Consider the following 26,281-nt stretch of genomic DNA (forward strand, 5'->3'; position numbering starts at 1 on the left):
TGCCCCCTCTTTACATTTAATGTTTCCTTTGCACCATCGTCTAGTTCAGGGCACACCCTGAATTAATTGGTGTTACGCTTCCTGCGTTAAATTTCACTCCTGTCTGCAATTAGTTGAGTTAATCTGTCTTTAAATTTGTCTAGCCTCACATGGGAATAATTTATATATCAATAACATTATAAACTAACGAGAGTCTTTCAGTGAGTTCTAACTGTTTGTTTGCCCAAGTAGCGAGTTCTAACTGTTTGTTTGCCCAAGTAGCGATATCTTTATTACTTTCTTTGCCCTGTTAATTTTTTATTCTCTTAATTTTTTTTTTGTTTTATTGAATCAGCACAACAGATGACAATTTTATAAAATTGTAAGCAATCCGGAAGCGCATTTCAAAAGCTTGTGGCTTTATCAAAATCGCTTTTTTCAGGAGATATCAATTTAGTTGACTTTTAGTTACAGAAAGGACAACGCACAATTCCATTGTATTTTTTTAAAGTAACTTTTAATCCATTTACGTTTCCGTGGTCAGTTGACCAAGTTACTTCTTTCAATCAATTAATTATTCTTTCTATGTAAGCTACTGGTTGAGATAAAAAAGTCAGTGTCACGAGCAGGATTCGAACCCACGACCTTAGGCTAAATACGCCGCTACTCTACCACTTCAGCTATCTTGACTTCGATCCTTTCGGACCGACTTCCCATCTCAACCTAGGACCAATTTTCTCTCTTTCTTACATTTTCAAATTCGAATCCCGCATGTGACGCTGACTTTTTTTATCTCTACAAACACCTTTCATATAAAGAGTAGTTTTTAATCTAAATCTTATATAATTTAATCTGAAATCTAAATAATAAAATTATTTTAAAAATCTACCCTATACCATCTTCTGGTACAGCCTGCGTGTTGCTTCCTCTACAAACTCTGATTCCCCTGGGGTGAAGTCGGGAAAAGGAGCACGTGAACCAGCTGGTATTGAATGCCTTAAAATATGTGAAACTGATCCTCCTTGATCAAACAGTCTTTTTTCCTTTCTTACTTTTGTGAATACCTGACCACAAGTTTGAAAGACTTTTAAAACTTTTATTTGACCTCAAAGGTGAAGAAGAAATCATAATAAAATCAAATGTATGGTTATTATGGTTACATGTGGTTCCAAAACAAGTGAAGAAGAAGAATTAGATGAGTACACCTAGAATCAAGCTGAAATACATACTAGAAAAGAGTAAAAGAAATTTCACTGACAAATAAATCGTCAAAAGTGTATACAGTTGAGACTATCACTTCTCGCAGTCCACCGGTAATTCCAACTTAACTGTAAATTACAATTAATTACCGGTAGGCGTCGGGAATGACCCGAAGTTGGACTCTAGAAGCTTCAAGCTAGTTCATTTCATCCCCAAATGCAAACAGTGTCCAAATCTCAACCCATTCACACTCACTCTTAGTTATATTTTTACTTTTTTTACACACCATTCACTCAGATAGTGAGCCTAATTGGGGGTCGATGAGAAGCATATTCCTAATAACAGATAACATTCTTACATGCTCTCCATCATAAGATGAGACAGCCAACCAGTCTTTAAAGCATTTGTGGGTATAAAGGCACATCCAAAATAAACAGTAGACCAAAATTTTCAAAACCTAACAAAACATAACAAGCTGACAATATCATTGCCTTGTGACAGAGCACAAAGGAGTTAAGGGTAATGGCAAGTGAACAAACTTTAGAACCTAGTGAGATAATTGGGATAACAAGATCAAACTCAGAATGGGAACCCAAAAAACAAAAGAAGAATTGGACCAACTCCAGAGGTGTCAGACGCAATAAACCCGTGACAACCCAAGAACCCTCACCAAACCTGCCAAACCCATTACAGCTAAAGCGGGTAAACCTCAAGGGAGTAATAAGGATATATACAGATCATAAGCGACTAAGATCTTCACATCATCAGATCATCTTCACAACATAGGTATATTTACTGATTTGAACTACACACCGCAACCCTAGAGAGACAATTTCAAAAGAAATCAAAAACGATTTGTCCTTTAAAAAAATATGTTTCAAAACTGTCGACTGGTGATAGTCGAATAAAATGCTCCTGACAAATAATTAAGTTACCAAATTATTGTAAGGAATTGTAAGTAATGAATGTATAATACTATTATCTAATGAACGAATAGTTTTGGTTGATTAAAAATTGGATAAATTATTATAAGTATTTGAACTTTTATTATAATCAAGTGGTAGCTCTATATTCGAAAAGAGATGGTAGTTCGTGAAGTCTTAGTCTTCTCTCGTTTTAAAATCTCAATTTTCAAAGTTTCGAAAGTATTTCTGCATTTAAGCATTTCAAAAGATAAAAATACCGGCATTTATGTGGGTTTAAACCTAGGGTTCTGTAGATATAAAACTTTTCGAGACGGATCTTTATAATTGTTTCCAGTGTTTCACTGAAACAAAAAATTCTATGGCGAGTAATTAGTGGGCTTAATTTCATTTTTAAGTCTAATCTAAAGATAGGGAAGAGCATTGAGTTTGTCAGAAAGAAAGGTTCCACTTAAAAACAAACCCTTAAGCCCAACGGATCTCCATTTTGGCCAAGTTTTACTCTTTTTACAAATTAATGCAGGGTCAAAAATATTACATAAAACTCGTTTCAATTTTTTTAAACTAACGTGAGATTTGCAGTTACAAGGATGCAATAAGGAATTTTATAAATAACTAAAATCAGATTTTTTTTAAACAAAAGCCATTTTCTTTCATTTCTCTATTGTCACGAGATAAAATCCAACCCTGTCCAACCTTGCACCTACAAAAAAATCCTGATCACCACACTGTCGACATTATTTTATAAAAACATTTAAAAAAGATAAATTCTCTATCTGTACCGAGGTAAAAGAAAACCGACTTAAAAGTATCTCGCCAAAAGAGAACGTGCTGAGGCGAGAGTGAATATTTTTAAAATAAACTTTTATAAACCGGCGTAACTAAAAACTCGTTACCCTCAAGAGATCCAAGAGAATTTAATGAAAAAGTAAGCAATGTGAAAAAATTAAATCTCTTTTTTTACTAATCGATTTTATTTATTAAAATTTGACTAAAAATTAGTCAACTTATTTTTGCAATGATTAAATTCACAAAGTTAACTTTAGGTTTCACCAACTACTGCCCTTATTATGCTATTAATGTTCAAATTGAAATCTAGGAAGAGAGAAGTCCTATGTGGTGGAACCTTCAGTGGCTGTTTTGATGTTTATATGTCCTTGGAGACTAAATTTATGCTTTTAGCATATCACATGACCTCAGTAAAGAAGTCCTGTATCCTCACGACCCAATGAAATATTTATTCCGTATGTACCAGATAGAACCTTATTCCTTAGTCATTTCTTCTTGCTAATAATATGCCAAAGATCCATATGAGCATAAAAGCCTAAATAGTCTTACATACCGCGTTTCGTTTTAAGTGGCGAACTTATAATCTTTATCAATAGAAAATCTAAAAATAACTTGAACGAGTTATTAATTAAAATATAAATCTTATTTAGATTTTGTTTTAATACTTTTATGCCAAGGAGAAAAAGTAATTTTGTCCCATTAAAACTTCAAAACAAACTCTGATTTTGGTTATAACTCAACTAATTGCACGTTACGTCGAATAATAGTTTCTTCTGTAATTTTATTACTTGAAGGAAGCTTTTATTTTAATTTTCAGAAGCGAAAAAACAATAAAGGGACAATTTCAGCCTTGGGTTGAGATAAATCCAATTATAAAACCCTTCATAATTAATACATTTTAAAACAAATTAAATCTCTATTTTTAATAAACTCAATTATAAAATATTTCACTTTACTCCGTTAATTACTTATCGATTTTAAAGGGAATTAAACTGCTTAATAAATTTTTGTGTATTTTTTAAACCGTAGACATATTTTATCTCGTACTTTCTTATATCATTTTCATTATAAAAATTACTTATCTTTCATATCAGCGTTGATTAAGGGATCAAAGAGATAAAGTTTCAAACGATTTTCGAGTTTTTTCGTCTTGTAAATTCTAATTGGGCGGTTTTTTCATTGATGACACTTATAATAATAACATGCCAGTTGTTACGGGCTCGTTGAAAGGGTCGTGGTGGATGACGACAGGAGGCTTTTGATTTCAATAGTTCTCAAAGACCACCAACTAGTTGGCATTGTGCCGTGATAGCTGTCCGACTTACTAATTATTTCTCCATGGAATTGAGCCTTCAATTGTAATACGAGTAAAAAAGACTTTTTGCCTCTTCCTTTGTGCAGAAATTGAAGCTTTTCTGCTTCAACTCTGGACGGATTTTTAACAAAATAACGTATTATTTATATTTAAAGGGGGCGGTTTATGGGCCGACAAACAGCTGAGGTCATCACCGGCCATCTTTTTCTGATCTTTTGCGTGTATTTTGTTTTAAACTGCCGATCTGGTAACTGACTTCTTTTAACCGTCATTATCGCTATCTTAAAATGCTAGCTTTTCATTTGTACCTCAAGTTATCGAATACAGAAAATCACAAAGTATGCATTACATATATACAGGGTGTCCTTTGTAGATGACTCTGATGAATTCTCTTGAACCTATGACGCAATAAAAAAAAATAACGTGTTTAATGTTTTTATTACCCTGGTGTCAAATTTTTACCTTTTTTTGGAGAGAAATTATACGGGTACCTCAGTTCAGCTGCAAAATTACAGATTGGACCCTATACATCCTGACACATCATTTGAAAGCATATTTTACGCTGAAAACAATGGTCGTTTTGTTGGTAAAACCTCCCTCAAAAAATTGAGGAACTGAGATCCATTTAAAGTATTTTAGTAGAAACAAGGCCCAATTAATTTATTTCCAAGAAGTCCGTACCAAATGTTGATGCCGTGAACCACTTGATGATGACAAGAGTACTCAATTCTCGGATTTTCCTCTGCCCACGTTCGAAAAATTCCGACAGTTTAGTATGCCATTAGGGAAGAACTTCATCAGCACGTAGGATGTATGGAAGGACGTTTTCTACCAAATCGACATTTGTTCAACGAACGTTAGACACCTGTGATAATTAGAGTACGGAAGCCCTGGACAAGATGAGAGCGAAACGGCTTAAAATTGTCAATCCGGAGTACGTCTCTAATTTTATTTTTTGAATAACCTAAAACCGTTCCAACATTTCAGGGAGAGGAATTCGGATTTTCGCGAACATAAAGTAAAATATTCATGTGTGGTGATTAGTGACCGTTAGTCGATGATTATTCGGAAATCATGAGATGCAGTCTGGTGTGACGTAGGTTTCAGAAAAAACATTTTCTTTATCGCCAACTCGTTCGACATTTGGTGATCTCCTTAAGCAAACCATTTTCACTAAGAAAATATTCAGCTCCTTGTCGACGCTACCAGTTTCTTTTTGCCATAACTTTGTCATTTTTTGGCCAATTTAAAATGCGATTGTGCCATTGTTTTCAGTGTAAAATATCCTTTAAAATGATGTGTCAGGATTTATAGAGTAGTATTTGAAATTTTGAAGTTGAACTGGGTCTGAGGTAACCTGTACCATTTTTCTCCACAAAATGTAAAAATTTGAATCTAAACTAAAAAATATTAAACACGTATTTTTTGTTTTTTAATTTGAAGAGAAATTCTGCCTGGCCATCTAAAGAGGACACCCTGTAAATATACTTGACCACAAACGTAGAAGTCTAGTCACATTCACTACCCCGAGTTATAATCAATGGGACGGGGGTTGGACCCACTCCTTTCTCGCTAATAACTCACTTTTACTCTCCAGACGTCAACAATCACCTCAGAGTACTCGATATTTCTCGGTGCAGCGTTATAAGAAACCCTTCATTTCGGTTATTGCGTGGTTAAGCAACCCCTTCCTTTCACACTAATAAATTATTATCCATTACAATTATTAACATAAGCAAAACACCTGATAGAAACACACAAGTCTTGACCCGATTACTCCCCTACAGTACTCGATACTCCTCGAACCCACTACATTTTCGCTAATAATTTCCTTTTACTCTTCAGACGTCACACCCTCACCGTGCCAACGATAAAGAAAATGTTTTTCTGAAACCTACATCACACCAGACCGCATCTCACGATTTCTGAATAATTAATAAAAAGTAGTTTAGAAAAACACTTTTTTCATTTTTTTGCCGATGTTTCGACCTTTATTCGGGTCATCTTCAGGGCCTGGGCAAGTTACAAAACATATATTGATCGGAAAAAATACAATACAGATGTATGTCAGAACCGAGTATTTCATACTTACATAAAGTGTGGTGCTACTCTTGAGACTTGTGTCATATTGGTTTTATGTAAAAGTGTTGTGAAACGTGAATTTGTATTCTGCAGTTTCTATATGATGAACGAAGGAAAGGGAAATATAAAAATAAGGTTTAATCGTTCGTTATCGTCCTTAATAATTAACTTCCTTTCCAATATTGAATGCTGAATCACAAATCCAATCCAGAAAATTCCCATTCTCCACTTTCTTTCAGTTAAATAAAACCGGCTACGATCAAAGAAAATATTCCAGATTTACCGCGTCTCCCACCCTGTCATAATCATATAAAAACAGCGGAATACAAATTCAAGTTTCACAATACTTTCACATAAAACCAATAAGACACCACAAAAATGGCACCATACCTTATGTGAGTATGAAATACTCGGTTCAGAATTTATATTTTTATATATGTTTTGTATTTTTTGCAATCAACATTTTGTAATGTACCCAGGTCCTGAAAATGACCTGAATAAAGGTCGAAACATCGGAAAAAAAGGAAAAAGGTGTTTTTCTGAACTACCTCATTCTTGACCGTTCCTCACTACTCCAACAAACTATGAAACAACATTTTACCCTAACCATCCCTAACACAGAAAACTCAAAAGCACATAAAGGCTATATATATCCCTATACTACACCGAAATAAGTTTAAAAAATATAAAATTTTAATAATAAAGCCTGCCTATATTATGTCTTTAAATCATAAATAAAACTTAGGAGATGGATAAAATATAAGCATGTAAAGAAAAATTCCTGAAAAAGTCTCACGAAGACTAATTAAAATTAAAAGTTATATAAAATTGAATTCACAAACAAATTGTCCTACTTTTAATTGAAGATTTTTTTAATAGAAAATAATTGTTCTACAAAATAATTAATTTATATTTAAAAAAATCTGGAATTAATAGAATAATCATTTGCTTTTATGTTTAATTTTAAATGTAATTAATGTTTATGTGATAATTATACATTTAGATAAGAACCAATTTTATCTATTTTTATTAATTAAATCACGTATCAAGAGGAGTGTCTATAGGTGGAACTCAGAGGATCTGACTCCTAGAAGATGGGTCATCCTCGACCGATTAAGAATAGGCCATGCGAGGTTAACTCAATTGACCTTTACTTTTGGGCCAAAGCCCACGTCTGGCATATAGAGAAGTGTATGTCCAACCTAAGAGTGCAATTTCTTGGCTCCGTATAGAGAGCATGTAGAAATGCCGATATTAGAATCATCCTTGAGCAAGGGAGCATGTAGAAATTCCACCCGATATATATATAAGTTTGTGTGTGTGTGTGTGTGTGTGTGTGTGTGTGTGTGTGTGTGTGTGTGTGTGTGTGTGTGTGTACAAACATAATAGATATGCAAAATAGGCAAGAGTATATCCTTGTAATACCATACTTTTTGCATGATGGTACATTTTATATGCAGTTGAAAAATAAATAATTAAAAAGGAAAAAATTCTGAATATAAAGAAACTAACCGTCGAGAACATAAACTGTTTATATTTATATTTTATTTATTTCCAAAACTTTTATCGATTAATTTAAACAAAATTTATTTTATTTAAACAGATAAACTATTATTTTATCCGTAATCTCTCAACCTGTTTTCCCCTCGGAGTAGCGACCGTTATATAAATTGAAATTGATCTTTTCAACCATCGCTCTCGTCGGTTTTATCGACATTGCCAAAAGGCAAATCACTCCGTTCTCTCCGCCTTTTAGATCGTTCCGTTCAAAAATCGATATGCGTTTTCCAGTACGATTTGGCAAGGATATTTTTATAGGCAGGAACAAGGAAATGAAGCCATCGTTCGACTGAGGGAGGGACCACCCTGCGGTTCATAACTAAGCGCCGTTCAGGACCTTCTGGGCATTTGCAAAGGTGTAGCTTGCATATGTTCCACCCCTTCTATATTGATTTTACGCTGGCTAACGAGAACCTCATGTACTGATTTTCAATACTTAATCTATTTTGAAATAAATCACTGTTTTGGAAACTTTGGCAAACTTACAGCTGCTGTAGGTACGTCCATTTAGCAATTGTTCATTACTCATACCTATTAAAATTAATACTGTGTAATTAATTTTTAATTCCGCGAAAGGGTTTCCCCGAGGGCTTTTCTCAATTAATGCTTCATGAATGTTTCATAAAATTCTCCGTCTCGTATTCTAACGAAACCTCCCGACGTTTCACTGGTACGTTAAAGGCGTTAATTATTCATAAAGAGTTGTTTAATTTTAGCACTGCGTGAAATACGTAGCATATTAAATATGTAATTAGCTAAAAATCCTAAGTTTGAAACAATAAAACTCGACAGTTCGCTCATAGACCGTCAAACTCAAACTAGATCAACTAACGTTTAAAATTAAAAGAAGATTCACGCCTTTTCACTGTCATGTACATCACTATCAATATTGTTCTGCTGTGCAATCTTGTCATTGTCTAGAGCTCTTCCTTAAGCTTAAGTATTTTTGCCAGATCCCAGGAGTCCCTCTCTCTCAGCCTGGATAGGCTATCGCACCAACAAAGGCCAAAATCCATTTATTATTTTTTTACCCTCCAATATCTGCAGTTTCTGCGGCTCTGAGTCTATACATATGCCTCCAGAGTCTGCAGTCAAGTCATCAGTCGTACTCTCGAGATAGCCTTAACCAATCCTAGGTTTGGTAGTTTTACCTTTAATTACTGCAATGATCTTTTAATGAACTCTTTAACTCTTCCTTGCATAAATTCCCATTGGAGCAAAGATCTATTCTTAACCCATCTACCTTTTTGACGGTTTGGTATGCCGCCAAAGATTTCAACAACTCGTAGATAACCTTCTCATGGACCTGCGCTCACTGCGGAGGCTGAACATAAGAATGGATAAACTTTTATGGTTTAACCTTTACAAAAGTTAACAAAAGAAAATAACATAGAATAACACACTGGATGATAATCCACCCACGCAGATAGGAAAATGGAACTAAGCGTTCTCCGGACTTTCTAGGTATCTGTTAACGTCAAGCAGCACAGTAAATTCCACCAACCAATGAATTATTCAGATAATAACTTTGTCGGACTAGCTTGATCTGAGACATATAGCCTACTTAAGTATCAAGAAGACCCCAAGCTGTAGCAGAAATGCTCTAGTTAGGGATATAACCAGAAAGAAAGCCACAAAATAAATAAAAAACTAACTGAAGAATAAATATATTGGTGGATTGATGCCTTGCCTCGCTCTACTTTTAACTCAAACCAACCACTAGAATAACTTACCGAAATATGACCTGCCTAATTTCCAAGTAGTTAAGGAAGCCATAACGGACTTCGTCAACGATTTTAGCGGCTCGTAGCAAAACAGAAAAATAGATAAAAAGTTAAAAACTTGCATGACATTTCATCTACGTTTTCATTTGACTTTTTACAAATGTTCACCAATAACAATGGCGAGTCTAAACACTCGAAAGCGGGACTAGAGAGAAAAGGAAAATTGTAATCGAACAAACTTATGTTGGTCGCATCACAGACTTCAAGAATAAAAATTACAAATTAAAAAGAAAATTTAAATCTTTTTTTAAAAAACAGTGGTTTTATATATAATTTTAGATGTTACAAAAATAGGCATGGTATGAAGGTACGCATGAATTGTGAAATTTGGACTGTTGCAAGCATTCATCTAGTCTAACAAAGTAAAAAGTTAAAAGGGCTGAGCACAGAGATGATCGATGTCAACCAAATTGCTGACGATGCTCCAGCAAAATTCTGGAGACAATTCCAGTAATGCGTACGTGAACAAGACAATCCGATTCCTTAGCGATCTCTGTCGCCAAGAATCCACGAATTAATAGCTAAAAATGACAAAATAATGTCAATGTACGTTGAGCTCATGATGAGGAAATTTTTCAAACGGATTTCTTAATGAACTTTACCGCTTTGTTCCTAAATTATTTAAATTATATTCATATAATTATTTTGGCCCGTAATCGTGGCGATAATACGCATTTAATAAAATTTCCAAGAGTTTATTGCATTTAAATCTGCCTAGAAAGGGGTAGTCGTGGATTATCGGCAACCTCAGTCATCAGCAGATTCGTGTGTACACTTGGGGAGGAATGATTGTTACTTATTGGTTGTTCACAGTAGGGCTTGACTACGACGATAACAGCGTGTATGCCAATGTCCGGCGCTTAAAGTTATGTTTTACAAGGAAGCGTTGTTTATATATGGTCTTGTAAGAAAATGTTTTTCTTGTTTTCATATTTTCCTATGTGAGTGAATATTTCTCTTCGACATACACATAATATAAAATTTCTATCTGTGAGTTCAAAAAGTAATGTTTTGAGATTTATTGACAATTCAATACAAATTTCACTTCACGTTTGACGTACCTTTAACAATTCGCTGTTTTTTGTAGGTCGATAGTAATAAGTTGACATTTATGTTATAACAAGTCAATAAAGGTATCGTCGGTACAGGGACCCTTAGCAATAATTCACAGCTAACGACAAGTCAATAGTTTCTTCCGAGATTTTTTTAAACTTAAATGGTGCATCTAGAATTTTTCGTAAGATTAAGGATTGGGCAGTTTGAATGGGACGAATGTTGGAATGTTTGACTGTACCCCACACTTCCAGTCCAAAAGTCCATACGGCTTAACTATGGTGTTGTAACGCACCTTTGATTTTTGAGAGGTAAATCAGAACGTTTGTCAAGAAGTTGTGCAGGAGCTCTGTCATAACCTTCTGACGTTTCAGTCGTGTGTGAGGATTCCACGTCAGGCGTTTGTCGAGATACAGTCCGAGGTACCGCACTTTGCCCGCAGTTCGGAGGGGAATTAAATGTAAATTAATTAATTAAAAATTATTTAAGTGCACGGAAGTGAAGGTGGATTTGTCTGTATTAAATTTTATTCTTCCCCTTTTACACCAAGATTCTAGTAGGGTGAGGTGTTGGAGGTTTCTAGTGGAAATGGCAGGATCGGAGTTGCTAGAGAGAACTGCTACCCGTAAGTGAATGTGGGGTTTGGGAAGTAATGGAATGTCAGCTGTGAACACTAGTATAGTGTGGGGCCCAAAACGCTACCCAGAGGAACAGCCGCATGAATAGGGAAATATACAGAGAGGGAATAGCATCTTGAAAAAATCGGTCAGTGATGTAACTGTGCAGTGTAAGATAGTAGGTGGATGGAAGGATTGAGCATGAACAGCAAACCCGGGTGCCAAACTCGGTCAAATGCTTGGCTTACGTCAAGAAAGGCCCTAGAACTGTCCCATCTCAAGGGAGGAGGAAATAATGTGTTCGACGACTGTGCAATGCCACTGGTGGACAGTTTGTTTAACCCACCAAACGTTTTTCTTTCCACAACAAGATAATTACTACTTTTTTCATATAAACTGAAAGAGCAGTACCAATTTTTATCTCTAATTGTATACAAGCCAATAAAGTAAACGTAAAACGGCCTGGCTGTTAACAACTCATTTTTATTCTTTTTGTTTTTATTATTCCACTTTTATTTTTTTTCCTATTATAAGTATTTTTTTATTCTTATAATAAAAATTTAGCCATATGTTATGACAATTCAATTAAATAAACCCTTAAGAATTTACAGATTTTTCTAACTGGCCAATTGTTACTTCCCACAGTGTGATAAGCCAGTGACAGTACATCAAGTCAGTACATACAGTACATACTGGTAGAGTGTGAGAAATAAAACATTACAGATTAAGGTACGACCAGACGAAAAGAAAATCTTGGTGACTACCAACAGAACTTATTGGAATATTTACGAGTTGTGAAAGCGTATGATTTACTATAATCTGCCCCTTTGCCTACGTGCAATATGAATGTATGTATTCATTAGCGAGAATGATGAATGAATGTGTATGAATGAGAACAGGCCGTTCAACAGTAAATCCAAGTACTTCGACGGTCTGTTATCTAGGTTTAGACTTTTTTGGTATGAATGAAAGGAGTGGACATTGGCGGAATATTAAGTACCCCGGTGGCCCCATATTTATCTTTTATTTGTACATAAGCGTGCAGACGAATGAGTGTATTTATTAGCGTGTTTGATGATGGATGCAAGAGTACTTTAAATAGGTACGGGAATCGATGAGAATGAGAGCAGGCCGATCGTCGGAATATTTCAGTACCTCGATGGCCTTTTCTAGGCATAGTCCTAGAGTATGAATGAGAGGAGTGGTCGTCAGCGGAATATCAAGTACCCCGGTGTGCCGCGATTCATTCTTAATTGTATATAGTATGGCATATGAGTAGACAAATGAATGTATTTATTAGCGGGTTTAAATAGGTGAGTGAATTAGTGAATGAATATCGATTGTTGGTATCTGATGGTATGCAAAGGGGCGAAGGTGTCCCAGGTCATTGCAGACGTAAGAAAAGCATCGAGTACATAGGGTAATTTGAAATAATATAAAAGTGGAGAGAGGAAAATTGTTGTATGCTGGCTATGACCTAGTTGCTTACAAATTGGTCAATAAATGTCAATTGATCTTGCCCTTAATATGTAAATTTCAGTTTTATAACTGGTCAATAGTTACTTTATCTGGTCAAATAATCAGTGGAAGTTAAAAGTTGCTGTCTGAATTGAAATTGTCAGCACCTAGCAAATAATACTTTCTATCACATAACGTAAATGGACAATAAATGTCATTTAAATTTCCTATAACAAATCAGTTCTTAATTACTGTTCAATAATTATTTTTTCAGCTCAACTAATCAGTTAAAGTTTACATCTGCTTTCTTAATTCAAATTAACAAAGGATAGCAAATAATTTTTATAACATAAGAAATTGGTCAATAAATGTCAATTGATCCTGCCTATAATAAATAGCAGTTTTATAACCGCTCAATGGTTACTTTTTCTGGTTAAATAATCAGTTAAAGTTTATATATTATATGCTTTTTTAATTCAAATGTACAAAGCATAGCAAATAATTTTTAAAACGTGAGAAATTAATCAATAAATGTCAATTGATCTTGCCCTTAATAAAGAACAGTTTTATAACTGGTCAATAGTTACTTTTTCTGGTCAAATAATCATTTAAAATTTATATATTTTATGCTTTCTTAATTCCAATGTACAAAGCATAGCAAACAATGCTTAAAATGTGAGAAATTAGTCAATAGATATCAATTGATATTGCTCTTCATAAATAGCAGTTTTATAACTGGTCAATAGTTACTTTTTCTGGTCAAATAATCATTTAAAATTTATATATTTTATGCTTTCTTAATTCCAATTTACAAAGATAGCAAACAATGCTTAAAATGTGAGAAATTAGTCAATAGATATCAATTGATATTGCCCTTCATAAATAGCAGTTTTATAACTGGTCAATAGTTACTTTATCTGGTCAAATAATCAGTCAAAGTCAATAGTTGCTATCTGAATTGAAATTGTCAGAGGCTAGCAAATAATCCTTTTCATTACACAAAGTAACTATTCAATAAATGTCATTTAAAATTCCCTATAACAAATCAGTTCTTTATTACTGTTCAATAGTTACTTTTTCAGCACAAATAATCAGTTTAAGTGTATATCTAATTTCTTGATTCAAATTAACAAAGGACAGCAAATAATGTTTATAACGTGAGAAATTGGTTAATAAATGTTAACTGATCTTGCCCTTTTTATAGTTTTATAACCGGGTCAATAGTTATTTTTCTGGTCAAATAATCAGTTAAAGTTGATATATGCTTTCTAAATTAAATTAAGAAAAGATAGAAAATAATATCTATAACCTAAGAAATTGGTCAATAAATGTCAATTGATTAATAAATAGCAGTTTTAAAACTGGTCAATAATTTTTCTGGTCAAATAATCAGTTGAAGTCAAAAGTTGCTTTCTAAATTCAAATTGTCAGAGCATAGAAAGTAATAAGTGTTATTTCAGTTTTACGGTAGGTATTACGGAACTTCGCAACTTCTCATTTTAAAAGAGTAAGAATGTTAATAAATTCATTTGCCAAAACGGACAGTACTACGCGTCACATTTAATTTAAACTGACACAGTTCGGTAAAACAATGTTTAATGATATTTTACGTAAATGATAATTGTTTATCTATCCTTACCTGCAAAACAAAATCCGTTTTTATTATCTTTAACTTTGTATACTTATTATTACTTTGACTTTAACTTTTTGTACACTAAATAAACGTTCATTTGGAGCACTTTTCTCAGGATGACTGGAATGTCAGGTCAGATGCCGGTAGTTCGTTTCTTCTAACTGCACCACTGCTGCCTATATTAAAGATACAACGTTGAATTTTGTATCTTCCTTTCTTTACATCAGCAAACCAATTCTGCAGTTTTTGGGACTATATTATATCAGTAGTTTTACAACTATAACCGATTAAGTAATTTTTACGATTATTAAGTGTTAGCGTAGTTTTTGCCTCATATTGACAGTTAGCGCGTCCAAATCGGAATTCGAAAGACGCGGGAAACGTGAGATTATAGGAAAATTGATTATCGTGTATAAACCCTGACGTTCCTTATTTGTATGTTTTTTTTATAGTCTCTAATCACGCCCGGAACTAATAAGAAATGTGAAATTTTGAGCCAAATCGGTCTATTGAGGGATAGCGCCTCGAAATCCGAATTCGAAAAACTGTATCATACCGGGAGCCGAAGGCCCGTCTGGAAAGCTGACATGAAAAAATGGATCCCACAAATTCCTGAAATTTCTTTCTTTTTTTTTGTAAATTCTGACGCCCATTATTTGTTATATGCCCATTTTACAGTTCTGAACCCACCCGGCACTAATAAAAACAAAGTGTGAAGTTTTATTGAAATCGGTTCAATAGATTATAATCTAGTTAAGATTGGTAGCTCATGAAAGAACTAGTTCAAACGAACTATTCCAGAAAACGAATTATATTCACCTCTCTTTCTTTTTCGTTTTTCATTTTTCTATTCTGAACATTTTTGAAAATAATTTTTGTGCTTAGTGAACTATTTCAATAAAATAAATTGTCCCGAAAGGAAGTATTCCTCAAAAGGAACGGCTTTTCCCATCTATAGTAGAGATATGGAGCTCACGAACGAGCTAGTTCAAACGAACCACTCACGAAAAAATCTACAATGACTTTTTTGTGAACAATTCTCTTTCAATTTTTTCTTTACCTGTATTAATATCTTATTCGAAAAGAATTTCATGAAAAAAGTGAAAATCCACTTTAAAATCGTAAAACAACAGTTGTTTTGCTTCATCAAAAAGTCATGAACTACTAATTCTTTCATTTCTAGTAGAGATATGGAACTCATGAACGAACTACTCAAGAAAAAATCTATATTGACATTTTTTTGAGCCACAATTTTATTTCAGTTTTCTCTTTTCCTGCATTAATATAACTTATTCGAAACTAATTTCGTCAAAAAAGTTAAAATCTACTTTAAAAAAGTAACGTAACAAATTTTTTTACTTCTCAAAAACTCAACTTTCAAATAGTTCTCTGACCTGGTTCAGTAGAACGAACTGTCCCGAAAAGAACTATTCCTCAAAAGTACGACTTTTCTCATTTCTAGTAAAGATATGGAGCTCATGAACGAACTAGTTCAAACGAACTACTCACGAAGAAATCTACAATGACTTTTTTGTGAACTACAATTTTTTCAGTTTTTTCTTTTCCTTTATTAATATCTTATTCGAAACGAATTTCGTTAAAAAAAAGTTAAAATCTACTTTAAAATCGTAACGTAACAATTTTTTTGCTTTTCCAAAACTCATGAACTACTAGTTCTTTCAAATAGTCCTCTGAACTGGTTCAATAGAACGAACTGTCCTGAAAAGAACTATTCCTGAAAAGTACGACTTTTCTCATTTCTAGTTAAGATATGGAGATCATAAACGAACTAGTTCAATAAAAAGAATCGCCCCGAATGGAACAATTCCTCAAAAGGAACGGCTTTGTCCATTTCTAGTAGAGTCGTGTCGCTTATGAACAAACTAGCTCTTAAGAATAATTTCAAGAAAAGAACTATATTGATATATTTAGTGAATCATGAGTCTCATGTATAATAAAACTTAGTTCAGTTGATAATAAATGATTTTCCCGTTTTTCCTTGAGCGGGGAGCGTGAGTGGCTGTGAGTGCGCGTGAGCGGCTCCCCCCACCAGGGGCGTTCGGCCGCCGATCGCACTCTCTCCCGGTCGCGAGCGAAAGGCCCCGGCCGCTATCCGCCTCCGGTCCGACACCCATCCGCACCACGTCCGCCCGCTCCTCCTCGCTTCGCCTTCTTCCCCGTTCTCGCCCCCCTTTCTCACCGTGTGCGACCACAGGACGTCGACGAGAGGATAAAAAAAAGGTGAGTAGCGAAATCGTTAGAGATTTACGACGATGGAAAAAGGATTCTCTGAGCCGTACAGGTCGAATCCGGTGTTTAACCTTTCACCCGCGTCCTTTTCGCTCTCCTGCCATCTCGTCCGCCTTCATATTTGTTTGAAAGCTTTTCTCATTTTCAACCGGTGAAATGTATCAAATTTTCGTTTTATTCTATACCTCGTTCCGTTTTGACTTCTTTGCACTTATTCCACTTTTTATCCGCCATTTAAAAACCCAATCAATTTCTCCGGCAAGTTCGCCCGGGCGCATCGCGTTTTTTTAAATAATTTTTTTATCCGCTTTTAGAACTTTTACTAAAGAGTAGGGTCTGAAGATTCTAAAACGGCTCCTTGTCTGATTTACACAGCCGGCCGAGTATGAACTTCAAAACCCCAAACTTTCCTAAAATTTACAAAATCCTATGTACTCATTAACCAAAATATAAAAAAAGAAAGGAAAACACTGGCCTGGAGTCAATATTTGCCGTTGTGAAATCACACGCGGCGTGATTTTTACGACTCTTTCATTTTATTTTATCGACTCCGTTTGACAGCATCAGAGTTTTCCCGGTTAATTTCGAACCGAAAAACGTAAATTGTTATCCAGATACCATATGCCGTGTGAGAACTAGATAGAAATTTTAACAAAAGTCAAGTGTAATTAGCGTCAAAAAACAAGATTTAACTTTAACAACGCTTAGCACGCAGTATCCCCTTCATCTGGCCATTATGTGAATGATTTCAATCTCTCATTCCCGGCATTTTTCAAATCTTGTTTAAATTCAAAAAGCTTATGCAAATTTAGGAGGAAAGGCCAATTCTTTAAGAAAAAAATTGTCCCAACAAAAGAAAGATTCTGCGACGCAATAATCAACAAAAAGCCCCCCCCCCCAAAAAAAAAAAAATCCTAATCCTTAACTATAAAAAATATCAAAATTTGCACTTTTTTTCAATGGAAAATTCACAAATAATCTTGTTTAATTTATTTGTTTGAAATATTTTTCACCTGGCAAACTAAACAATATTCACCCCAAAACACCCGCTGCTTAATTTATTTAAGGCTCCCGGTCTTTTTATAGCGCGTTGCCTTGAAGAAGGACCTAGTTGCACTTAGAAATGTCAACAGAATCATAATAATGTTCAAGGGAGACATCTATTTATGCGCCACTTGCCCCATTTAAAAAACAAAAAGATAAATATATGCATGGTTTCTCATTTGTGTGAATTTATTGTTTTGTATCTAACGTAAACCTCAAAAGCGACGCGTATTGCACTTGTACTGCACAACAATGTGTAACGTGTAGTTTTTGTCCATGAGATTTACTTATTTTTCTGTATTGGGTGATTAACATGAAATTTTATCGTCACTAATCATTTTGGTCTGCCTAACATCGCTTGGTTTGATCTGTCAGATATGTTTCTGCATTTCACCATCAATATCTGGAAACGGAAGACTGTAACAACTGGAAATGGAACAAATCACAATTTTCAATTCAGGACTAAACTGGATAAGTTAAAATAAATACTTTTCAGGATTGCGATTTTAAAGTTTTAGACCTTCAGTCCAAGCAAAATTATCAAAATGTTGTGGTTTGTAAAAAGGCACATTGTTTTTAAATTGAGAGTGGTTTCGACAATCGATTATTCTATCTCGTTTCGCCAAAATTCAATTTATTCAGCTTTACACTAAGGGTGCAGAATTTAGCCTGTATATTTATTGATTTAATTTTTATTTGTGGCAAAAAAATTTATTTTACAAATGCTAAAAGCAACTTGAAAACTCATTCGTATCAAACAATGGGTTTTCCTTTTCCTCCTCTTTTTTATTTTTTTTATGCAAATTTTATGGGGCAGACTTATTAAGTCTTCCAATCATATTCAAATTGTCGTTATTCTTTGTATAAGGTCTGTAATTGGTTGAAATGAAAAAGTTAGTGTCACTAGCCAAAGGTCGTGGGTTTGAATCCCGCTCGTGACATTATTTTTCATTTCAACCAAGACCTTACATACAGAGAATAATTAATTGAAAGAAGTATTTTGGTCAATCAGAACACTAAACATATGGATTTAAATAGTAGGTAGCATCCACCAAAGCATCGCGATTTTGAATGTTTTTTTGTCAATCTACAAAATTTATATCAGATTTTCCATTGTCTCTTAATTTATAATTATGGGCTATTTTTTCCTAGCTAGGCAAATTTAAATGGATTTTACAAATTTTCACATATATACAAAGAGAAAACAGCTATTATCTAAACAGGGGTTTATTTGACACTGGATCGAATTATCACAATTGTTTGCAACATAAAAAAACACATCCTTCGAATTTCTCAATAGACAAATTCCATAAACAAGATGTGAGTAAAATAGACCATAATATGCTATTAATACTATGATGGTATGTAATTTAAGTTCCAGTTTCCCAATAAAAATCAAGGCTGAGATCCTTGTACAATCTGAAGAATATTCAGCTCGAATCTCTTTCTCTTTGAAAATCTAATATAATCAATAATCAGGAAAAACCATGACTTGGTAACTATATCTAATTATAGTCTATAGTCATCAAATAATGATAATGGCAGTAACTCATATCCTCGTATCCAAATACAATATTTATCAAAAGAAAAACTGATATGTTTAAACCCAGTATTGCTCATGTTTTTTACCATTATTGTATAAATTGTACTAAAGTCAATAATTCCAATATGTAATAAACAGCCAATAAATCAATACCAAAGGTCTAAGTATTATTAGATATTTATTTGAAGTTCAAAAGTTTGAACAAAAATGAATTTAATGAAAGCTTGGTATCATTATGACAAGAAACTAAAACTAATTTATAATTTAAATATTAACATTTTTCTGTGACTTGAAAATTTTGAGAGTTAATTTAGTTCCTCCATTAACTGGAACTAGGCATATTAAATTAACAAAAAAAAAAAAAAAATCGAAAACAATGTTTATGCTGATTTCAGAAAAATTACAGGAAACATTTCTTAAATCAATGTTTCACCTTACTTTGTGGTTTATTTCTAACTTAAAAATTAAGTGTTACAAGTGCTTTTATTATTTTTTAATAGTCACTGATTTTTCATCATATTTTCTATGTAAAGCTGCATGTTCTCTCCCTTTCTAATTTCTTTCCCAACATTTAATGTTTTATGTTTTTATGTGCTGCCCCATTCAACACTTACCAACCAAAAAACCAGAAAAAGTGTATATAACCTGTATTTATATTGTTTCTAGTCTAAAAAGTCAATATGTCAATATTATTAACAAACCGAATCCACTTTTACAATAGTTTTTTTTATTCTGTTTCAGTGTGATCTGAGTTAATCGTTCTCTCTGCCACCCTTTTGTTACCCAAGTCCGCCTTCACCACCCTAAAATGGATTCCGAAATCAAGTTCTCCAATGAAGATCCGAGCGTCACCCTAACCATCCGCCTGATTATGCAGGGCAAAGTAAGTAGCATGCGTTTCCTGTTTGAAATTGACCCATGGCAACCAATTTATTTTAAGGATATCGACACAGTGAATCCTGGCCGGGATATCTTTAAGGCTTTCCAGTGTGCCAACAAATGTTGCGACCTTTTTTTATATAAATTTAGCCATGTTGTACTGTCGAAAATGTCGGCTAGCATGCTTGAATTATCTGGCTCGGTGCATGTTTTCATTCTTATCGAGACAGGCAACAGTGATCAAACTTTCCTAAGGCAACATCTGATTAAACTGAACAGAAAATATTCAATTAAATAACAATTTTCATTTGAATCACATCACATTAACAGAACTAAATAATTTTTAATTATTTCTAAATATTTTATATTATTTTAAGATATTTGATGATTATTCGCTGTTATAAGCTATTCTTAATTTTACCGTTTTATCGATGTTTCAAACTATTTTTGTTTTGTCATCCCAATAAGGCATTTTAAACACCCTACGAATATACTGAATCTTTTAATTATACTGGAGTTTAACAAACAAAACTCTAGATCTGTTGATGAATCATTTTTCATATACCAAATTGAACAAGTAACTGCAATAGTACAAATCGTCAGCATCTAGCAATAGTGTATAAACTTTTATCAATCGTTTTACATGGTATTGTTTATCAGATTTTTTCTCAATATTTTTTGGAAATACAGAAGTTTGGATTATTGCACGAGTTTTACTTTTCTTAAAAATATAGTATAAATGAAATAATTTACAGGTGTCGCACATGCAGTATTGCAACAATATATTGAACATAAAAATAAAATAATATATATTTTTTAATCTAAAATTTTCTAGCGTTGTATAAATTCATAATTTTTTTTACACATCCTACATGTATTTGTAAAAATCAAATGATGTTTATAAATCCCAGGCCCTGAAGATGATCTCAATAAAGATTGAAACGTTGGCACGATAAAGAAAATATTTTTCTAAAACCTACGTCACACCAGACCACATCTCACGATCTTTGAATAATCATTGACTAATGGCCACTAAACACTACACATAAAAAAAAAAAAAAATAATAATACACTATATTTTGGAATATAATTGACAACATTGCATTTTAACAATTAATACATTGTGAAATATTGTGTGAGGTCAGCGAGATGATGAATTTGTTGCTTGATCACCTCTGATCATGCCTGCCAGACTTGTTTAATATTTGACCATTTTGCCACTTAAGTGTGTAGACTAAAGTATTACTAGTAAATCACTAAATATTACAGTTGCAACTCCTCATATCCCTGGACAGAAACCTTTTAAAGTTGGTACTGTTTGTTGATCTGTGAGACTGTGAACACATGTTAAACGTAAACCAGTGAGAGTAGATAGTAATGTGATCTATATCGATCAATTCAACAAGAAAACTTGGCCGTTACCGAGTTGTGGTCTTCCTATACTCAGTGTGGATAGATAGACCAATATGGTAATGTCCAAATTGCAGGTTCATCACCCTGCCGACCATATAGAGAAATCTCACAAACTTTTTCGTTACCAAATTCTTTTTAGAAATTATTTTTCTTTTAATTCTTAAATTAGTCTTCTTTTGATGTAATTACCAAAAAAACAATTTTACAAAAAATCTTGATTGTTTTTGCATGTAGGAAAACACTTTTCTCGTCTTACTTGACTCTTGTTGCAGGTATTAACTATGAAAAAATCTAGAAAAATGTTAATGGTAGTTTTTTCAATAAATAAATTAACGGCAATCCTTTGGGTTCAACTGACTGAAAATTATACATAACACTTTTTTTTTTTTTTTGGTTGTTCCGCCTCAACCTTGACCAATATTTAATTAAGCTCCAGTTCAAACATTGTAAGTTTAGATGTTTTTTCTCTTTCTTCCTCTTAATTAACCCAAATCTCGTCACTTATTGTTGTACATTGTTTCTCCTATTCAATTCTTTTTGATATTTTAATTTCAATAAAACACTACATACCTAATGTAAAATTGAAATTGTTTTGTCTAACATAATAGTTTGATTATTTATAAGTAGCTTCAACACTGCATTAATGTGGTACGGCGTTATTCCACTGGAGTAAGGGAATAATTCGATTAAACCGAAACTCTGAAACCGTATAAATGTGCTCCCCCGAGCCCTCACATTATCCAAGAAGAGTGACATAATGTGGTATAGATCCTCTACCAAGCAAAATAGTTAAATACATTAATCAATTTCCAAGAAAAATGCTGGAAAAACTTAACAGATTATTTAGAACGATCAGAAAGAGGTCCTCCTGTTAAAAGGAAAAAAGAATGAATCATTATTGGACAGATAGTAAAGATTTATTCCCAAACAACACAGTACAGTAGATTAAAAAGAGTTGAAGATATTGTTGATGAAAAGCTCAGGTGTAAAAAAACTGTTTTGCGAATCTATAAAAGTGCTTTTGATTCGGCTGGTTGGCCAAGTTTAAAAATTGCCTTGTTATGCAGATTCACTGCAATATACATATTTTGTGGATGTTAAGAAGAGTACGTTTATGTTACTGAGTGCTAATAGATAAAAAAACAATCTCATGTGAAGCAGTGCACATCCAAGTAGAAAAATGCCAGTAGAGTTTACAATAGTAAAAAAGTAAAGTAATTCTTGTCATACAGGAGGGTTTAATATTTTCATAGACTAGGGCTCACACTTCTTTACAATACATTTTTTCAGACTATTACAATTTAAAAAAACAAACATTGGTTTTACTCTGGGATTCGAACCCAGAAACCATGGCAAATAGTATGGCTAATACTAGTCAGACATCTTAACCACTCCAATCTTTTATGAAATGTCAGGAGAGAGTCAAACTTTTCAATTTTAACACAACTGTGGTATCAGGCTGTGGCCTTTTCTATGTCAGTCTAGATGTAATGGTTTTTATCAACATCTCCGAAGGTGTCACAATACAAAAATAAGGTATGAAGGATTATTGAGGGTCCCCGGGGCTGCGGGCCGTCGCTGCCGTGGTCTGGGTTCCCAGTGACCGGGGCATCCGTCACACCTGCAAAATCACTGTGGCTGGATATCAGACGATAAGGCAAAAAAACAAAAAAAAAACACTGCCACCGGTTCCCTCAGCTTAACAAGAAGAAATTTTCAAAAAAAAAAATTGAAATATTAAAATCCACCCTAATCTTGTTTTAGGTTGGCTACAAATAATTACACTTGTAATTCACTATCGTTTCATTTAACATAAAATGTAGAACAATAATATAGTTAAGTGATGGGGCTTGTGAAACAAGTTGGTTACAGCAACAGATGAAGGAACCAATCACTCGCCCTCTGCTGACCATTGGAGCAGATTCAGAGAAGAAGTAACAAACTCTCCCAGTTTTTGTTACTCCTATCCTCCTATTTCTGACCCCTTTGAATCCCCGACAAGGACTGGGAACATGGACTGATTCAAATTTTATTCCTGCCCCTATGCTCCCATGGAGCTCCAGGAAGTCCGGGACGTACGCAGCAGCGTCTAGACCCTCTTCCCTTTTATTTCAATCTGATCTGCTTCCTACAAACTTTCAAACTAAAACCCATTTCCTCCCATTATACCTTGGATATCTAGTTAAACTGTGAAGAATAGCATTCAGCCGAAACAAGAAAGTGAAAAAGAAAGTCAAAGAATGTGATTGCCAGAAGTGATCGCACAATCAGCCTTGAATTTTGAAGCTTTCAAATTCAGTAAGATCTCTCTTAAAGTGACCATTACAGTGCACCTGAAAGAGGGATGCTACTTTATTATGTAAAACACAATGATGTACCATGGAAATTTCTGGTACTTGGAACTGGTGGGTTATTTTTTTCTCATTTGTCATGGCTCATAGGTTTTGGATTATTTAATTTCAGCCATACCATGATTTCTTTTTCAACTAAATTACTTCTGTGTAATTGTGGAGCATTACTATAAGCTTTTACCCATATTTTTTACTTGTTCCTTTAAAACAACAATAAAAAACATGATCAAACGGTTAAACAGCACTTTTATAGTAAACAGAACAGAATAATACTTGCAGGGTGTATAAACAAATATGTAACGAATACTTTTGCTGTTATAACATTAAATATAAGCTTATAGTGTAATATGTTGAATATATCCTCGAATAAATATTTTATTTTGTTTTAGGAGGTTGGGAGTATCATCGGAAAGAAGGGTGAAATCGTCAAAAGATTCCGTGAAGAGGTGAGTGTGACAGGTCCAGCCCGTCCGTTTGGAAAATGATTAGAGCTCATCTTAATCCTTGTTTTTTCAGTCCGGTGCCAAAATAAACATATCTGATGGCTCATGCCCTGAAAGAATCGTCACAGTTACAGGACCGACTCAGTCTATCTATAAAGCTTTTACCCTGATCTGCAAGAAGTTTGAAGAGGTACACATTTTGTTTATCCGTTGGTATTTTTTCAGACGCCCAATTAGGGTTTAACACACTTCTCTGTAGATTTTGTATTCTTTTAATATTTTCAATAGAGTTTGCACTCAATTAGTTAATAAGACTCCTTTGCAATTAATAACTGGCTGAAAATGACTAACAAGTATTTTTCTTATATGGCAAATAAGAAATATAAGTGTAGCGAGTATGCTTTTTAGTTAGCAGTTAAAAATGTAGTTGTTTGTACAATGAAAAGATTGGCAAAGTATTTTTTCTTTTTTTTTTTCTTTTAGTAGGAATTTTCTATTAAGATATCTTGAGGATTTCTCAAACAAGCACCAAAGACCCAAGGCTGCACTTTTTTATTGCAAATACACTTAATCAGTATAAGCGTTCTTTTTACAAATAATTAGCTGAACAGTTGCTAAGAAAAGATTAATTTTTTTGTCAGTATAAAAGGTGTACTGTTAAGTATACTTTGTGCATGGCTCAATAAAAGCAAGGTGGAAATACAAACAAGACGTATCACCTGTTAAAACAAAACCAATCAGCTTTCTTTTGTGTCTGCTTTGTTCTGCGATTTGGTTTCTAATTTATTTTTTTGCTTTTGCCCCTTGTCCTTCTCTGTTTACGCTTCGTAACGCACAGTTTGTGCATCAGTTCCAAGAGATGCAAAATGGAAGCGGTTCGCGATCGCCGATCACGCTCCGTCTCATCGTTCCCGCATCCCAGTGTGGCTCGCTCATAGGCAAAGGTGGCTCGAAGATCAAAGAGATCCGGGAGGTCACAGGTGCGAGCATCCAGGTTGCAAGCGACATGCTGCCCAACTCGACCGAGCGTGCTGTCACCATCACTGGCACAAGTGATGCCATTACCCAGTGCATCTACCATATCTGCCAGGTCATGCTTGAGGTACGTACAATATATTTAATAAATTTAAAAAAAAATTATTTCAACTAATTGAATTTAAACAAAAATGTTTAATTACTTTGCAAAGTCATTGCTAGAGTTCATTTTTTTTCTTTCTAGTCTCCGCCGAAGGGAGCGACAATTCCGTACCGTCCGAAGCCGCAGGTAGCAGCTCCGGTGATCCTGGCTGGCGGGCAGGCGTACACAATCCAAGGGAACTACGCAGTGCCAACACATGGGGAAGTAAGTAGCCCGTGTCTGGGCGGGGGCTGGGTCCCTCCGCCACTCTTTCCTGCCCCCGGTGGTCTGGTCGACCCATTGCTCAAGACACCCCACTTGCAGGCTGCTCTACCTCCTGCCCATCTCACTGCTGCCGCAACAGAAGTAAGTCAACATCACCCCCCTGCCACGTCACCAACCACCACCAAATACATATCTTCTTCGAACCCCCAACCCCTCCTTCTGATCTCTTAGCTTTCTCTCTTTTAAGTGTTGTTTCATTTTTAAACCAAAATGCAAATTGTAAAAGATAAAAATTTGAAGATACAAAGTGAATCGGTCGTTTTAGAAACTCGTCATGTAGAGCCAAATCAATTTTTGTTTTTTCGTGATTTTCAATTTATTTTAGGTGCCTAGATCTACAGATTGCAACAGAAACGCATTGTGTCTGGACCTTGTAAGCTATTTTAAAAGCGGATTGCAATAACTGTGTAATAGTGTACCCTAACCCAAAAATATCAATAAAAATTAAAAAGATAAATGATCTTTGAAAGATAAAAAACTACCTGCCACTCACCAAAAGTGATCAACTGTGATGGAAAAAATCTTCAACTGGTCCACAACAAATTAGGAAATAGAAAACCTTA

The 26,281-nt window shown here is 34.2% G+C and overlaps 1 protein-coding gene and 1 long non-coding RNA gene across 6 annotated transcripts in view; one reads left to right on the plus strand and one right to left on the minus strand.

Moving 5' to 3' along the window:
- The window catches only part of LOC106664508, a 123,028-nt gene extending 108,483 nt beyond the window's left edge, over positions 1 to 14,545 (minus strand). Inside the window, exon 1 of the long non-coding RNA XR_002910823.1 lies at positions 14,400 to 14,545. This is a non-coding gene — a long non-coding RNA (uncharacterized LOC106664508). The remainder of the gene's footprint in view (positions 1 to 14,399) is intronic.
- LOC106664507 (poly(rC)-binding protein 3) overlaps positions 1 to 26,281 on the plus strand; it is a 117,039-nt gene that overhangs the window by 68,359 nt on the left and 22,399 nt on the right. Inside the window, exons 1-6 of one of the 5 annotated variants that reach the window (XM_024229752.1) lie at positions 16,470 to 16,634; positions 19,972 to 20,113; positions 24,263 to 24,319; positions 24,390 to 24,506; positions 25,155 to 25,418; positions 25,536 to 25,799. In XM_024229752.1, coding sequence (XP_024085520.1) covers positions 20,039 to 20,113; positions 24,263 to 24,319; positions 24,390 to 24,506; positions 25,155 to 25,418; positions 25,536 to 25,799 — 777 coding nt within the window. In that variant the 5' untranslated portion in view covers positions 16,470 to 16,634; positions 19,972 to 20,038. Of the gene's footprint in view, positions 1 to 16,469; positions 16,635 to 19,971; positions 20,114 to 24,262; positions 24,320 to 24,389; positions 24,507 to 25,154; positions 25,419 to 25,535; positions 25,800 to 26,281 lie in introns of those variants that run through there. The other 4 variants (XM_014390278.2, XM_014390275.2, XM_014390277.2 and 1 more) reach the window with 4 other exon arrangements.

Source organism: Cimex lectularius, unplaced genomic scaffold (assembly GCF_000648675.2).
Source record: "Cimex lectularius strain Harlan isolate CLEC.00 unplaced genomic scaffold, Clec_2.1 scaffold410, whole genome shotgun sequence".
Taxonomy (NCBI): Eukaryota; Metazoa; Arthropoda; class Insecta; order Hemiptera; family Cimicidae; genus Cimex; species Cimex lectularius.